Source organism: Micromesistius poutassou, assembly GCF_964030765.1.
Source record: "Micromesistius poutassou genome assembly, chromosome: 6".
Taxonomy (NCBI): Eukaryota; Metazoa; Chordata; class Actinopteri; order Gadiformes; family Gadidae; genus Micromesistius; species Micromesistius poutassou.
In genome coordinates this window covers 79,184-96,954 of record NC_140276.1, presented here as the reverse complement: position 1 = coordinate 96,954, position 17,771 = coordinate 79,184, and the positions used below count along the sequence as shown (strand labels likewise).

The 17,771-nt window shown below is 48.0% G+C and overlaps 1 protein-coding gene across 1 annotated transcript in view; it reads left to right on the top strand.

The window, feature by feature from the left end:
• Positions 1 to 17,429, top strand: part of glra4a (glycine receptor, alpha 4a) — a 43,590-nt gene extending 26,161 nt beyond the window's left edge. Inside the window, exons 4-14 of the mRNA XM_084469059.1 lie at positions 1,145 to 1,368; positions 2,669 to 2,751; positions 5,787 to 5,924; positions 6,318 to 6,532; positions 8,052 to 8,201; positions 9,236 to 9,251; positions 10,016 to 10,078; positions 10,424 to 10,561; positions 10,955 to 11,169; positions 12,689 to 12,838; positions 16,996 to 17,429. Coding sequence (XP_084325185.1) covers positions 1,145 to 1,368; positions 2,669 to 2,751; positions 5,787 to 5,924; positions 6,318 to 6,532; positions 8,052 to 8,201; positions 9,236 to 9,251; positions 10,016 to 10,078; positions 10,424 to 10,561; positions 10,955 to 11,169; positions 12,689 to 12,838; positions 16,996 to 17,304 — 1,701 coding nt within the window. The 3' untranslated portion in view covers positions 17,305 to 17,429. The remainder of the gene's footprint in view (positions 1 to 1,144; positions 1,369 to 2,668; positions 2,752 to 5,786; positions 5,925 to 6,317; positions 6,533 to 8,051; positions 8,202 to 9,235; positions 9,252 to 10,015; positions 10,079 to 10,423; positions 10,562 to 10,954; positions 11,170 to 12,688; positions 12,839 to 16,995) is intronic.
• Positions 17,430 to 17,771: the final 342 nt, after the last annotated feature.

The following is a 17,771-nucleotide window of genomic DNA, read 5'->3' as shown; positions in this document are numbered from 1 at the left end:
CTGTGGCTGGGTCAGCACAGACTCAAGCGCTGGCCTGTTAAATACTGTCAAGGGAGATGGCAGCAGGGGCCAGGATGTGCACTGAGGTCAGCAGAAAGGAAGATGACAGTAATGATGTCACCAGAAGTGGAGGGAACGTTTATTGTGATAAATGTGGTGCGCAAGCCACCGGTTTGTTCTCCGCAGGGGAATTCTAGTGCATGTCCTGGTTGAAATAGTATTCTAAACATAGTTCTACCTGGTTGTGACTATAAATGTCCTGCTGGGGTCGGGACTGATGGGGATTCAACCCTGCCTCAGTGACCGGTAGGTCAGAGCTCAATGTGGCCGCTCGATTCCCGCATGGTCACTTTCTAACGAATCCATTTTAAGGGAGTCCTAACTATTTTTTTCATGATGAGGCTCTATCAGTGCACCTCTAAAGAAGTTTGGATGATAAAGTACCCTCATATAGCATTAATCTCATCCATCGATTGATCTTTTAGTCAACGCCAGGTCAGAAAAGCACTCTGGTGAGTGAGAATGGCAAGTGGGCAGCAGTGATCACCACCCACTAACCGTCTGTTTTACAATATCAATAAACACATGTATCATTTAAAATCCAATGCTAGACAACAAGTGGCATCACATGCTTTCACCAGCAATCCTCAGGAACCATCAACACTGCCTCTTAATATCTTCATTATATATTACCACTGTGATACTTTGTTCCACACCTTAGTTCTGTTCCAGTTCGTGGTAAATGTGTGAGGCCCAATCAGGTCATGGAGAGCAGTGCAGCTTTACTGCATTAATAATAATACTGTTCTTATAATTGCAGGAAGCATTAAGCTGTAAGATGTTTTCAAAACATGTGCTAACCCTAACCTAACCCTTAAAAATTGTATTAAAAAAATATTTATTTTTTACATAATATGTAAAAAAATATATATATATTTTTATACAATATAGCAATATTATTGCTACAAAGACGACAAGACTAAAATAGCATAACCATAAACAAAACAGAAAAAAAAACAACTAAAGAAATAAAAAATATCTGAAAAATAATAATTAAAAAATATCGATATATCCTTCAACTAATAGTGAAGCGTGTCAGTGATGGACATCGACACGTGTTAACGCGTGCGAGCCTTCCCGACAGGACTACCGGCTGAACCTCTTCCTGCGGCAGAAGTGGAACGACCCGCGGCTGGCCTACCGGGAGTACCCCGACGACTCCCTGGACCTGGACCCCTCCATGCTGGACTCCATCTGGAAGCCAGACCTGTTCTTCGCCAACGAGAAGGGCGCCAGCTTCCACGGGGTCACCACCGACAACAAGCTGCTGAGGATCTTCCAGGACGGCAGCGTTCTGTTCAGCATCAGGTTGTCCGTCCGTCCGTCCGTCCGTCCGTCCGTCTAGAAGTGACACCTCATGCCGTGTTACTATAGTGACGGTCTGGATATTATGAAGTCAACATGTGGGATTAAAGTTTGGACATTTCACACAGTTTAATAAACACACAGAGATAATAACAGGCGAGGAAAACTTCATGTAGTTATTATAATATATTATTATAGTATTAGTTATATAGTCATGTATGCCCGTTTATTATTGGTGTTGTTTATTGTAACGTGGAGCACTGAGAACAGAGAAGTAGGAGACATGTTTAGTTGCCGGGGGAACTCTTTAAAGTTTACCAACTGCCATCCAGGTCGTAATCTGCTCAACGACGAAAGTAAGTCTGATTTCCCACCGCCAGTTTCCGAGTCAGATCCGACATTAAGGGTAACCTACGTGTCTCCCAGAGCGTGGACCCAGGACCTGAGTTGGCTCACGTTAGGGAGTTCATTCATCAGGGGTGCTTAGCGTTCGGCTCTCTGGAACAACAGCATACGGTACGCCTTCCCCACTTTGGGTGGAGAGAACGCGTACCAGCATCTATAGCGCTGGCGGCTCTGGTCTGTCTCTGGGCGATGCGTTGCAGCAGGTAATTACTCTGCTCTCTTCTACCCAAACCTCCTAATGGCTCCAGGCTTCCCTCAGGCTTCTCAGAGGCTCGATGCATCGAGGACATAAATGGAGCCGGTGTGTTCTCCAATTAGCTGGCGGTTAGCGTCGCGCTAAGTGCAGCCAAGTGGCAGCATAACTCACTGTCCTCAACTCAACTCTCACTTGTTTAATATCAAGAGAACTAAATGTGTGTATAAAATAATCAATACATTTTGGAAGTCCGGACCGTATTGTGAGATCTGCTGATATATGTAGGGATGATCAATTCCTGCTCACTGCCTGATTTCCTGCTCTTTTGCCCTACTTATGCTTTCCTCAATACTGACTTTGCCTTTTGCCTTTAACCATTTCTGTTTCTATTCACTCTTACTGTGTTCCTCTCCCTCTGTGTGTTTCCCCCTCTCTCTCTCCCTCTCTCTCTCTCTCTCTCTCTCTCTCTCTCTCTCTCTCTCTCTCTCTCTCGCTTTCACTCTCTCTCTCTCTCTCTCTCTCTCTCTCTCTCTCTCTCTCTCTCTCGCTTTCACTCTCTCTCTGTGTCTCTCTCTCTCTCTCTCTCTCTCTCTCTCTCTCTCTCTCTCTCTCGCTTTCACTCTCTCTCTGTGTCTCTCTCTCTCTCTCTCTTTCTCTCTCTCTCGCTTTCTCTCTCTCTCTGTGTCTCTCTCTCTGTCTCAGACTGACTCTCATCTTGTCCTGTCCTATGGACTTGAAGAATTTTCCCATGGACATTCAGACCTGCACTATGCAGCTTGAAAGCTGTGAGTCTTCCTTCCTTTTTCCCGGTGTTTCCCATCCCCCCCCCCCTTCCTTTCTCTTTATCTCCTTGCTCTCTTTCTTTGCCTCAGCCTGCATGTTGATAGTTTATTATGGTGAGCCTCAGCGCAGCTTGTCTCTAGAGATTTGGGACATAATTATGGTTCTGTTGCAAGGTTTCTTCAGGAAAAGGTACATATAAATATGAGTTTCTGATTACTCAAATCTTCTTTCCACTAACCTCCATAATGCAGATTGTGTTCATATGTGATTGGAAAAAAATAATAATCGGAAATAGTATTTTCTCGTTTCGTGCCTAAGGCCCAGATAGCATCTGACCCTGATAAGAACAATTTCCTGAATATAAATAATAGATCTTTCATTTTGGTGTCCCTTATATTACTTGACCCTGGGCCGGGGCATGGAGGTGACTTAATTCACCTTGTGGAGACAAAGGAATAGATATGTATGAAAAAAACACAAGTGAACCGTTGTGTACTAAATGCATTGCCCCTGTGGCTTTTCCCCACAAGTCAACAAGCCAAACTACTGCTTAGCATCTCATTTCACCACAGTAGGCAGCATACTGTTTATGTAGAGACAGGCCTGTTTCCAAGCATCCACTGTATAATACAATTTCAATAATCCAAATAAATAAAGATTCAATGCTGCCCCTATGGAACATGCTACTAGGCTTTAAGTGAGGCATTGCGTTTGCGGTTAGGCAGGTATAATCCCCAGGCTGTTCATTGTGGAAGTGTAGTCATGGTGGAGGTGCACACGGAGCCCTCAGCAGGGGTCTAAGGACTAAGGACCAGAGAGTCTGGTTGTTTAGCGTCCGACACAACCATTAGTGATCCACCTCATCCTCTCTGATTAAAGGCCTACAGAGTCCACCTGGTCTGGTCCTAGCCTCCGGCTCTCAGTGCTAATGCTTCTACTCTGCAAGGGCTAGGAGAGAGAGAGAGAGAGAGAGAGAGAGAGAGAGAGAGAGAGAGAGAGAGAGAGAGAGAGAGAGAGAGAGAGAGAGAGAGAGAGAGAGAGAGAGAGAGAGAGAGAGAGAGAGAGAGAGAGAGAGAGAGAGATTAAAGAAAAATATTTGAGGTCATGGAGAGCTATGAACTCCAAGACTCTTTAATGCCAAAAGGCGTCAGTAGACTCTTTAACGCGTCAGTAGATAAAAATAGAACCAAGCAAGAGCTCCAGCCCTTATTGTGAACCATCAAAGTCCTGGATATACTGGCCTTCTCATGTATGTGAATTGAGCCATCACTATTCCCGGGAATATTCCCAGCAGTGATTGTGGATGCTTGACCAAATATGCTAAATATGAAGGAAAGGCAATTTAGTTTTTTCACATATTTTTTTGTCCTTTAATGTCTGTGGCTTAAAGGAGAATATTTGGTTTTATATAGCTCAGTTTAAGTGTTAGTACCCAGCATTCTATAATATCTTTTTATTTATTTACTGTATTTTAAGTCCTCCTAAATTATAACTTTTTTGGGGTACCTGCATCCCTGTGCAAGATGCCCTACCCTCATACCTGCTGTCCCTTTAAGAAGATGGAGTATTTAACTGTAGATGTAATTCACTATAATATGATTCACAGTGAGTTGCTTTGAATAAAAGCATCTGCTCAAGGACTACATCGTAAAAAAACTCAAATATCGGATTCACCGGCAGTAAACGTTCTCAATGTATTTTTCCGTAGCAAAAATGAAGACTAATTATTCTGACGCAGACTATTGCCTGAATCCGATGGTAACCTTCAGAGGTCATCCTCTTCATAAAACAAATCAGACATCTTTGTGAAGCTCAAAGTCATAACTCTATTCCCTTTTAATATTCCAGACATTTATACGTTTATTTAGACTCTGCGTTCCGTTTCCTATGCACCTTGACCGTCCTGTTGGATACGTATCCACTCTGCTCTCCTCCTCTGCTGGTGAAAGGAGAGAGGCTTCAGCAGAACATTGCTCTTATCCCTGCTGGTTGAGGCTGGGTGTGTGAATGACGTTGAATGCTCCTGGAGTACGAGATAAGTGTGTTGTAGCGCTGCTGTTTTTCAGGCGGTGGGTAGCGGATAAGAGATAATACCTTGAATAATTGATGTCTTTGTAATTCGGGGGCCTCAAAGGGCTCCCCAGCCTATCATTCAGATGTGTCGGGGATCTTGCACTGTGATTGCATGGCCCATGTATTTTTAATACACCTGTAATCAGGCACCCAGGAGGATATGACAAAGTGGAGTAAATCAGGAAAAAGATTGTTGGCCTGATTGTTGGCCTGTTTGTGTGAGTGAATGAGAGTGAGTGAGTGTATGTGCGTGTAAGAGAGAGTGAGTGAGTGAGTGAGCGTGATAACTGTGCCCTCCTCTTGAGTGGCCGTGTCCATTGCGGCCTGGCGGGCTATGGAGTGTGTTTATCCAGCATAAATAACCCTGTCAGACTGACACCGTTTGCACATCCTCAGCCACGGTGTAAACACGTTTACGGTGGGAGAGTGCAAGGGCGTGCGCCCGCTCTGAGGAGAGCGGCCCGCTCTGAGGAGAGCGGCTCGCTCAATATGTGCGCAAACATCTCCCTCCCCCTCCCCTCCCCTCCCCCTCGCCTCCCCCTGTTGTCATGAGCAGATATGCTTCTCACGTGCGCCCTTATCCCACCGCGACCTTCAAACAACCGCGACGCCGTCGCCGGTACGCTGGCGTGTGACCTTTCACGGTGACAAACGGTGCGGGCGACGGCGTCCGGACGGACACACGGCCGTTACACCACCGCGCTCCCCTTCCCCCCTCCCTCGTGGGTTCATTAACCTTTTTTCTTTTGTTCTTTTGTGTGATTTCAATCATCCGCCCGGAATCCCAGACAGAGCTGTGTCTCTAGAATCAAGAACCAGAGCTGCTTTAGTCAGAGACGATTCTCTTATATTGGGGTTAGGATCAGGGTTAGCTAACACCGATGTAATTATTACTCTGCCCGCTCCCTGTCCTGCTGTTAATTGTGTCTGTCCTGCTCTAATTCCCATCGGCCTCCGTCCACAGTCGGATACACCATGAATGACCTGATCTTCGAGTGGCTGGCAGAGAGCCCCGTGCAGGTGGCCGAGGATCTCACCCTCCCGCAGTTTGTCCTGAAAGAAGAGAAGGACCTCGGCTACTGCACAAAGCACTACAACACAGGTGTGCGATGTGCTACGACACAGGTGTCTCATGTACCACTACAGAGTTGCGTAATATACTACTACTACGTTTCCAGTAGCACACTGGTTGAGCCCCGTCCTGAGCAACCACATCTTTTGAGGATCACAGAATCTTAGTTGTAGAGTAGAAGTCCAACGGAGAGCTCAGTACGACCAACAGAACATGTTGTGTGTTAAGTGTTAAGTTGTTTCAGAAACCCAGGACTGATGACAGCCAGATTTACTCAGTGTCAGTGGATCCCAAGCCGCATGCACTTACAACAACGACGTTCTCAAAAGCCTTCATCAAAAATTGAGAGAAGAAAAGTGAGAGAAGTGAAGCACAAATGACTAATTAACTAACTAACTAACTAACACTGGATCATCTCCACAGGAAAGTTCACGTGCATCGAGGTGAAGTTCCACCTGGAGCGGCAGATGGGCTACTACCTGATCCAGATGTACATCCCCTCCCTGCTCATCGTCATCCTGTCCTGGGTGTCCTTCTGGATCAACATGGACGCGGCGCCGGCCCGCGTGGGGCTGGGCATCACCACCGTGCTCACCATGACGACGCAGAGCTCTGGCTCCCGCGCCTCCCTGCCCAAGGTCAGCAACATCACCACCATTTTACATTCAAGCTCCAGAGAAGATATTTTAGTGAGTTAGTTAGATAGGTAGTTCGTTTTTTTGTCTTCTTTTGTCTTCTTCTTCTTCTTCTTCTTTGGTTGGTCTTCTCTTAAGACAACTTGGCTGTGCTGAAGAGAACAGAATTAGCTAGAGAATTAGCTTGATTAGCTAGTTGTAAGGCGTTCCTTGTGAGCATCCACATGTTCTGCTATTTGGTTGAAGCCTTACTGGAAGGATAATAGACTCTGATGTAGTAGAGTCGCTCACCAGATGGTGCTTACAAGATGTTTGTTTGAATTCCCTCCTCTAGGCCAGAGGAGGGAACCATTCGTTTTGGTTAGTTATTCAAAAAGAAACCCAATGCAATTGAAAGTTATAAATTAAAAATGTTCCCAATTTTCTCAGTTCAGTGGAGTAAACAGAAATCAATATGCTACTCCTTGCTGCACTGGTACACACAGTGACCCCTTCTGATGCAAGCCACCCTTAGCTATAGCACCATGTAAACGTGTTACCTTTGAAGTCCCAGTGAACCCAAATTCATCGTCTCTTTGGTTTGAAACGTGTTATTTGTCTTCGATGATCTTGACATAGAAGTCATTGAATGAAAACAGCTCGGATCAGATCCGTTCCAAAGTCTCTGCCAAGCACTAAGCGAACGTTCTACTCTGCTCTGAACTGAGAGCTGAAGACAGTGTTTGGATGTGTGGTTCTGTGTCTGGGCAGCGCTTAATGACGACGGCGGCATCCGAGGATTTAGCTTCTCTTATAGTTTAACACCACAGTGCGTGGTCGATGTGTATATATAATATTCATCATAATAACGTGATGGGGATGTAACCATGGGGACAACACCTCCCCCTCCTTCCTAGAACTCACAGGGGGTTCACGTCCACTTTAAGAACTGTTTATTTCTGATATGTTAAATATGAGATGTTGACGGATGAATGTTTGAACACAACCCCAGATGTGTTCTAACCCCAGATGTGTTCTAACCCCAGATGTGTTCTAACCCCAGATGTGTTCTAACCCCAGATGTGTTCTAACCCCAGATGTGTTCTAACCCCAGATGTGTTCTAACCCCAGATGTGTTCTAACCCCAGATGTGTTCTAACCCCAGATGTGTTCCAGATGTGATCTGTTCCTGAGGGACTCACTGTTCTTCCCTTTGTCGGGTCAAACCCTCCTCAGAGTCTCTCTGCTCGCTGCTGACTCAGCAGGCGTCCCTGAAGCGTTCCAACACGTCTCTCCGGGGACCGGCCCGCGGCCCTCCCAGGGTCCCGCTGCCGGCCCGCGGCCCTCCCAGGGTCCCGCAGCCGGCCTGACCCATGGCCACGTGTCAAACGCCCCCCATCCCACTGACGCATTATCATCTCTAGGCCGTCCCAAGGATGCGGGTCATTCGTGGCAACAAAACAACTCTCATTAGTCCCGCGGGCGCCGTCAATCGGCCATCGAGCGCTGTGTGACCTTGTCCCCCCCCCCCCCCCCCCCCCAGGTGTCCTACGTGAAGGCCATCGACATCTGGATGGCCGTGTGTCTGCTGTTTGTGTTCGCCGCGCTGCTGGAGTACGCGGCGGTGAACTTTGTCTCAAGGCAGCACAAGGAGTTCATCAGGCTGAGGAAGAAGCATCGCCGGCAGAGGATAGTGAGTGTAAATCACACGCGCACACACACACACCGTGCAGGTATACATAGACACGTGCACACGAACACACAAACAAATAGACCACACACACACACACACACGCACGCACGCACACACACACACACACACACACACACACACACACACACACACACACACACACACACACACACACACACACAGATGCACACACACACACACACACACACACACACACACACACACACAGACACACACACAGATGCACACACACACACACACAGACACACACACACACACACACACACACACACACACACACACACACACACACACACACACACACACACACACACACACCAAGGGAAAACACGGAGAGACCTCAAAGTCCTTGTCACATCCTGAAAACACGGTCTTGCGGTAGTATGGGCCGCAGTATACTCAGGACGTGACACAAGCAACCGGCCACAGCTGGCTGTCATAGTGTCATAGTGTCATAGTGTCATAGTGCCATAGTGTCATAGTGTCATAGTGTCATAGTGCCATAGTGTCATAGTGTCATAGTGTCATAGTGTCATAGTGCAGGAGGGAGACGGACTCATCTCGGATCGCCCCGGCTCGTTCTTGCTGTTAGCGCTGACCAGATGGCTGATCCTTCCTCCCTCGGTCGCTGCCTGCTCCTCACAGAGCCTCTGCTGCTGCCTTCCATCAGCCTCCCCTCACACAGATCACAGCTCCAGCCTGTGAACACCCCGGGTGTGTGAGGGGAGCTGGATGAGACCGGGAGGCCCAAGCCTCCAGGTCACAGTCAGGTCGAGTCTGAGTGAAGCTGGTCTTCAAGTCAAGTCCATCAATTTAAGTTGGAACTATGCAGCTTGAAAGCTGTGAGTCTTCCTTCCTTTTTCCCGGTGTTTCCCATCCCCCCCCCCCTTCCTTTCTCTTTATCTCCTTGCTCTCTTTCTTTGCCTCAGCCTGCATGTTGATAGTTTATTATGGTGAGCCTCAGCGCAGCTTGTCTCTAGAGATTTGGGACATAATTATGGTTCTGTTGCAAGGTTTCTTCAGGAAAAGGTACATATAAATATGAGTTTCTGATTACTCAAATCTTCTTTCCACTAACCTCCATAATGCAGATTGTGTTCATATGTGATTGGAAAAAAATAATAATCGGAAATAGTATTTTCTCGTTTCGTGCCTAAGGCCCAGATAGCATCTGACCCTGATAAGAACAATTTCCTGAATATAAATAATAGATCTTTCATTTTGGTGTCCCTTATATTACTTGACCCTGGGCCGGGGCATGGAGGTGACTTAATTCACCTTGTGGAGACAAAGGAATAGATATGTATGAAAAAAACACAAGTGAACCGTTGTGTACTAAATGCATTGCCCCTGTGGCTTTTCCCCACAAGTCAACAAGCCAAACTACTGCTTAGCATCTCATTTCACCACAGTAGGCAGCATACTGTTTATGTAGAGACAGGCCTGTTTCCAAGCATCCACTGTATAATACAATTTCAATAATCCAAATAAATAAAGATTCAATGCTGCCCCTATGGAACATGCTACTAGGCTCCTCTTGAGTGGCCGTGTCCATTGCGGCCTGGCGGGCTATGGAGTGTGTTTATCCAGCATAAATAACCCTGTCAGACTGACACCGTTTGCACATCCTCAGCCACGGTGTAAACACGTTTACGGTGGGAGAGTGCAAGGGCGTGCGCCCGCTCTGAGGAGAGCGGCCCGCTCTGAGGAGAGCGGCTCGCTCAATATGTGCGCAAACATCTCCCTCCCCCTCCCCTCCCCTCCCCCTCGCCTCCCCCTGTTGTCATGAGCAGATATGCTTCTCACGTGCGCCCTTATCCCACCGCGACCTTCAAACAACCGCGACGCCGTCGCCGGTACGCTGGCGTGTGACCTTTCACGGTGACAAACGGTGCGGGCGACGGCGTCCGGACGGACACACGGCCGTTACACCACCGCGCTCCCCTTCCCCCCTCCCTCGTGGGTTCATTAACCTTTTTTCTTTTGTTCTTTTGTGTGATTTCAATCATCCGCCCGGAATCCCAGACAGAGCTGTGTCTCTAGAATCAAGAACCAGAGCTGCTTTAGTCAGAGACGATTCTCTTATATTGGGGTTAGGATCAGGGTTAGCTAACACCGATGTAATTATTACTCTGCCCGCTCCCTGTCCTGCTGTTAATTGTGTCTGTCCTGCTCTAATTCCCATCGGCCTCCGTCCACAGTCGGATACACCATGAATGACCTGATCTTCGAGTGGCTGGCAGAGAGCCCCGTGCAGGTGGCCGAGGATCTCACCCTCCCGCAGTTTGTCCTGAAAGAAGAGAAGGACCTCGGCTACTGCACAAAGCACTACAACACAGGTGTGCGATGTGCTACGACACAGGTGTCTCATGTACCACTACAGAGTTGCGTAATATACTACTACTACGTTTCCAGTAGCACACTGGTTGAGCCCCGTCCTGAGCAACCACATCTTTTGAGGATCACAGAATCTTAGTTGTAGAGTAGAAGTCCAACGGAGAGCTCAGTACGACCAACAGAACATGTTGTGTGTTAAGTGTTAAGTTGTTTCAGAAACCCAGGACTGATGACAGCCAGATTTACTCAGTGTCAGTGGATCCCAAGCCGCATGCACTTACAACAACGACGTTCTCAAAAGCCTTCATCAAAAATTGAGAGAAGAAAAGTGAGAGAAGTGAAGCACAAATGACTAATTAACTAACTAACTAACTAACACTGGATCATCTCCACAGGAAAGTTCACGTGCATCGAGGTGAAGTTCCACCTGGAGCGGCAGATGGGCTACTACCTGATCCAGATGTACATCCCCTCCCTGCTCATCGTCATCCTGTCCTGGGTGTCCTTCTGGATCAACATGGACGCGGCGCCGGCCCGCGTGGGGCTGGGCATCACCACCGTGCTCACCATGACGACGCAGAGCTCTGGCTCCCGCGCCTCCCTGCCCAAGGTCAGCAACATCACCACCATTTTACATTCAAGCTCCAGAGAAGATATTTTAGTGAGTTAGTTAGATAGGTAGTTCGTTTTTTTGTCTTCTTTTGTCTTCTTCTTCTTCTTCTTCTTTGGTTGGTCTTCTCTTAAGACAACTTGGCTGTGCTGAAGAGAACAGAATTAGCTAGAGAATTAGCTTGATTAGCTAGTTGTAAGGCGTTCCTTGTGAGCATCCACATGTTCTGCTATTTGGTTGAAGCCTTACTGGAAGGATAATAGACTCTGATGTAGTAGAGTCGCTCACCAGATGGTGCTTACAAGATGTTTGTTTGAATTCCCTCCTCTAGGCCAGAGGAGGGAACCATTCGTTTTGGTTAGTTATTCAAAAAGAAACCCAATGCAATTGAAAGTTATAAATTAAAAATGTTCCCAATTTTCTCAGTTCAGTGGAGTAAACAGAAATCAATATGCTACTCCTTGCTGCACTGGTACACACAGTGACCCCTTCTGATGCAAGCCACCCTTAGCTATAGCACCATGTAAACGTGTTACCTTTGAAGTCCCAGTGAACCCAAATTCATCGTCTCTTTGGTTTGAAACGTGTTATTTGTCTTCGATGATCTTGACATAGAAGTCATTGAATGAAAACAGCTCGGATCAGATCCGTTCCAAAGTCTCTGCCAAGCACTAAGCGAACGTTCTACTCTGCTCTGAACTGAGAGCTGAAGACAGTGTTTGGATGTGTGGTTCTGTGTCTGGGCAGCGCTTAATGACGACGGCGGCATCCGAGGATTTAGCTTCTCTTATAGTTTAACACCACAGTGCGTGGTCGATGTGTATATATAATATTCATCATAATAACGTGATGGGGATGTAACCATGGGGACAACACCTCCCCCTCCTTCCTAGAACTCACAGGGGGTTCACGTCCACTTTAAGAACTGTTTATTTCTGATATGTTAAATATGAGATGTTGACGGATGAATGTTTGAACACAACCCCAGATGTGTTCTAACCCCAGATGTGTTCTAACCCCAGATGTGTTCTAACCCCAGATGTGTTCTAACCCCAGATGTGTTCTAACCCCAGATGTGTTCTAACCCCAGATGTGTTCTAACCCCAGATGTGTTCTAACCCCAGATGTGTTCTAACCCCAGATGTGTTCCAGATGTGATCTGTTCCTGAGGGACTCACTGTTCTTCCCTTTGTCGGGTCAAACCCTCCTCAGAGTCTCTCTGCTCGCTGCTGACTCAGCAGGCGTCCCTGAAGCGTTCCAACACGTCTCTCCGGGGACCGGCCCGCGGCCCTCCCAGGGTCCCGCTGCCGGCCCGCGGCCCTCCCAGGGTCCCGCAGCCGGCCTGACCCATGGCCACGTGTCAAACGCCCCCCATCCCACTGACGCATTATCATCTCTAGGCCGTCCCAAGGATGCGGGTCATTCGTGGCAACAAAACAACTCTCATTAGTCCCGCGGGCGCCGTCAATCGGCCATCGAGCGCTGTGTGACCTTGTCCCCCCCCCCCCCCCCCCCCCAGGTGTCCTACGTGAAGGCCATCGACATCTGGATGGCCGTGTGTCTGCTGTTTGTGTTCGCCGCGCTGCTGGAGTACGCGGCGGTGAACTTTGTCTCAAGGCAGCACAAGGAGTTCATCAGGCTGAGGAAGAAGCATCGCCGGCAGAGGATAGTGAGTGTAAATCACACGCGCACACACACACACCGTGCAGGTATACATAGACACGTGCACACGAACACACAAACAAATAGACCACACACACACACACACACGCACGCACGCACACACACACACACACACACACACACACACACACACACACACACACACACACACACACACACACACACAGATGCACACACACACACACACACACACACACACACACACACACACAGACACACACACAGATGCACACACACACACACACAGACACACACACACACACACACACACACACACACACACACACACACACACACACACACACACACACACACACACCAAGGGAAAACACGGAGAGACCTCAAAGTCCTTGTCACATCCTGAAAACACGGTCTTGCGGTAGTATGGGCCGCAGTATACTCAGGACGTGACACAAGCAACCGGCCACAGCTGGCTGTCATAGTGTCATAGTGTCATAGTGTCATAGTGCCATAGTGTCATAGTGTCATAGTGTCATAGTGCCATAGTGTCATAGTGTCATAGTGTCATAGTGTCATAGTGCAGGAGGGAGACGGACTCATCTCGGATCGCCCCGGCTCGTTCTTGCTGTTAGCGCTGACCAGATGGCTGATCCTTCCTCCCTCGGTCGCTGCCTGCTCCTCACAGAGCCTCTGCTGCTGCCTTCCATCAGCCTCCCCTCACACAGATCACAGCTCCAGCCTGTGAACACCCCGGGTGTGTGAGGGGAGCTGGATGAGACCGGGAGGCCCAAGCCTCCAGGTCACAGTCAGGTCGAGTCTGAGTGAAGCTGGTCTTCAAGTCAAGTCCATCAATTTAAGTTGGAAGATCCTGTGTGGGTAAAACGAGACTTTAAACCAACATAATTGGTGGGTATTGGTTATTCGATTTGAGTATCGTTACTTTAGGCAGTAGGCGATGTAAGAGGAGATTTAACAGAAATGTAAAGTTGTTTTAATAACAACCAAAAGTAATGCAGAAAAGCAATTCCACTTCCCCTTGTCATTGTTTACAATTAAACCGATTTCATATTCCGTGAGGCATTAAAACAGTCTCCACACACACCACTCTTGTATTCAGACAACCAGAAAAGAGAGAGAGATATGAGACCTTTACACAGTCAACCACAACAAGACAAAAACAAAAAAGCAAGACGTGGATGTCCTATTAAAAGCTTTGCAGACAGCCTGGACAGCCTCCAAGACATACGGCCAAAGCCCCCGTGCTCGGACCAAGAAATCCGGCAGATTTATGCGACTGTCTGCTGCACCTAAAAATCAATACAGAGAGTGAAAATGATGTTCTGGAAAGTGAGAAGGACTCTACCTGTCCACATCAATGGCACAATTACTTCTAGCCCAGGCAGTTTGAGTTGCCAGTCATCTGTCTGGGGGGTATTGACGCCACGCCCGGTGTGTTCCTCTGGACAGACGTGAGGGGTTTCGATGAGCCCTACAGAAGCCCAGACTGACCAGGTTTAATCGATACGTCTTTGACTTTCATTCAGCTTTCTGAACAGGTTGCGTCCATTTCTGTGTGTGTGTGTCTTCGTATTTCCAAATGGAGATCCAGCCCTCATGGTCTTTGCTGTAACTGAAATCGGTTTCTAAAGCCTTTCTTCCCGAGCTACGTCACGCTTGTCACATTATCGCATTATCACAATTCCATATGGTGCCTCTTCCATGGATGCTTTTTTCATCCACGTCCAATCCGTCACCAAATGAGATCTGAGATCCAGACCTAGCCCTTTATGCTAGGTGCTTCACTTTAGTCTCATGAATGCCAAGTGGATAATCACGTTACGTAAATTATGAATATGTGAATTGGGTGGAAGAGGCAGATATCCAAAACAATTGACATCAGGCCCTTGATGCGTTTACAAGAGTAACTATCCGCCTCTTTCCTGGTTGCCTTGGTGACAAAGGGTTAGACGAAAAAGAAATATGCCAGCAGTCGCAGCGGCCGTTTTAGGTTTCCTTCACGCGTCTCATTCTTTGTAAACGGAGGCGCTGGTCAGCCGGTGCTGAAGTGCGGAGTCCCTGCAGGGAGCGAACAATACCGCTGATATCGGCTCCAGCTGCAGCGTCCTGAATCAGCAGCCCAGCCTCGGTTTTCTCCCCCGGATCCGACCCTCCAACTCAATGGTTCTCCCCTCAACGGCCCTGAATCCACCACGGCCCTTCAGCTTTTCCAGTACACCTGATTAGGTCCTGTTTGTACTGACGTACATTGTCCAGTTTGCCTTTCCCATAGCCAACGTTCACTGTCGAGCTCCCGCCGTCCCCCCACCCCTCACCAACTCAATAACTTGAAGAAGCCCGATTCTTTAGAAGGGTAATCCTCAAATCTCCCCCAAAATAGTGTCCTTTATAGTGTCTTTGGTGGCCTCTCAGCTGTCATCACGTGGAGTGTGAATGTGTTTGACCTTGAGGTCTTGCCAAGAACATTTCGAAATGTTCTTTTTTTTTTGCCTTGCACCACCTCCAAGGATGTTCACCAAGTACGGAATAACTTTGAACTTTCAATTTTATTTCTATTTTAAGTTTGGAGTTAATAGCCATTGGTACACGTTAAAAGCATTGACATTGAACATTGTTTTTGTTTCTGTTAATGGTCTGTTAAGTGCGTCTGCGTATCTGATGTGAAATATAGAGGGGAAATATGTTTGACTGAACACCCTTGACTGAACACAGTTGACCAATTATTGCGTCCCGAAGGTGAAATCATGTCCACGATACGTTTTTATATCCACAGTCGTGAACCTTGCACTAAAATAATATTGGAACTCATCCCAACCAATCAGAGTGGACCTGGTGAATGTCGCTGCGCCACATGATCTCTGCACATTGACCAGAGAGATGAGAACCTATTATCTCTTTGGGGAACACACTGGTACATTTCAGGGCTTGATATACTGGATGCTGGAGATAGGAGCAGAAGGGATAATGAAGTGAGGCTGGAAGAGCGACTGCCTCTGGTTTGACCGTTACCGTGGGGTCATTTGTCATTGGGACAACATTTAGGGACCCAACAAAGTTCCACTGGCGATTGATCATCCGTTCTCTGAGAGGAGACCAGACAAAGGAGGATGAGGGGGAGATGGGGTGTCAGGAAACGAAATACCATCACAACAACCAAACATCCGAGTCATTTAAATGTCAAAGCTGTGTGCCATCGTTTTCCTGTCTTGCTTTGTTTTATTCATTCACTGCATGAATAGAAAATTAATGAAGGGGAATTTCATATTTTAACTAAGACGAATCACATCCAGTTACCGTGATTTGGATTGTCTTGGCTTTCATTTGGCTTTTGCGCAGAGGTCAACAGGGGCTCGGCCTGAGTTGAATTGCGTTGAGCTATCGGTCTGTTTGTATGTTGTCTATTTGTATATTTACAGCAATGAGTCTTCCAAAGTAATCAGTAGCGAGCGTTTCACAGTCAAGGTTGATCTGAAATCGGAAGGCCAAGGTGGGCGGATCACCTGGGGAACTCGAGGGTCAGGGAGAGGGCGAGCTAGTCACAGCGAGGGAGAGAGAGAGGCCGAGAGAGAGAGAGAGAGACGCAGATAAACAGACATGAGGGGTCAACGCACTTAGGAGACCTCTTACTGACTACTGATCACCCGATGGAGATCGCTCATGCCCACTCCCCCCCCAATGAACTGTCAGAGCTAAGGAGGAGCTCTATTAATATTCCCTTCAAGGGGGGGGGGGGGCAGGGGGCTCATTTAGAGTGTTTATCTTGTTCTGCAATCGCTCTCTCTGCCCTTGCTATTTCAGAAGGAATGTAAATGAGTTTACTCAACATACTCCATCTCAAGCTACGGGCTAAAAGGAAAACCATCGCTCACAAAGTCTATTGTTTAAGAAATGTCTCTCCCTAAAAGGCCAAACGTGGTAGTGTTGTCCGAAATAAACTCTACAATTCCCTAAACTATTGTCACAGAAAAGGCTTTTGACACCCTGACAGAGGGTTGATTTGCTGCTTTGCAAACTATTTAGAAAGTGTGCATGAAAAGGTGAATGTTTAGCAATATTGTTACGCGCTTTGAGTGGCCACTGGTTATAAAAGAGCAAAAGTGAAGTACATTTTACAATTATTATATGTTTTTACTGATTTGCTTCCTTCTTCCACCCCCCCCCCAGGAAGAGGAGCTGGTGCGGGAGAACCGGGGCTTCTACTTCAGCGGTTACGGCCTGGGCCACTGCCTGCAGTCCAAGGACGGCACGGCGGTGGAGGGGGCCACGGTGTTCGCCCCTCCGCCGCCGCCGCGCCCCGTTCCGGTCGCCACCTTCTACGATGCCGACGCCCTGCGCAAGAGCTTCGTGGACCGCGCCAAGCGCATCGACACCATCTCCCGCGCCGTCTTCCCCCTCAGCTTCCTCATCTTCAACATCTTCTACTGGCTCACCTACAAGGTGCTGCGGCATGAGGACATCCACGCCAACTTGTAAATGCGCCGGATGAGCCGGGGGCGTCCGTCCGTCGCCCCGCGTCTCCACGCCGACGGCTGCGTTTTTCTTTTCTTTCTCTGTTTTGTGTATCTTTGTATCTTCCTTTCAGAACCAGAACTGCCTGTGAGAACCAAGTTAGTGGGGGGGGGGGGGGGTCTTCGTTCGTCACCATGCTGTAAACTCTGTGCTCAGGTGTATCTTGGCGGATCTCCGATGACGTGATCGGGAGGAAAAAATAATAGCAGAAAAAAAATAAACTCGTAGTGAATCGGGTCCGTTGAGGAAGTGAGGAAGGGGTGAGGAGGGGGTGGGGAGGGGGTGAGGAGGGGGTGAGGAGGGGGTGGGGAGGGGGAGGGGAGGTAGCCGTGTGTCGCTTTCGCTCTGTTAATCCGTCGTGGATTTTGTTTTTCGGTTGGTTTGTTTGTTTTAAGGCCTGGATTGCAGCAGGGACAAACCGAGCCTTAGAT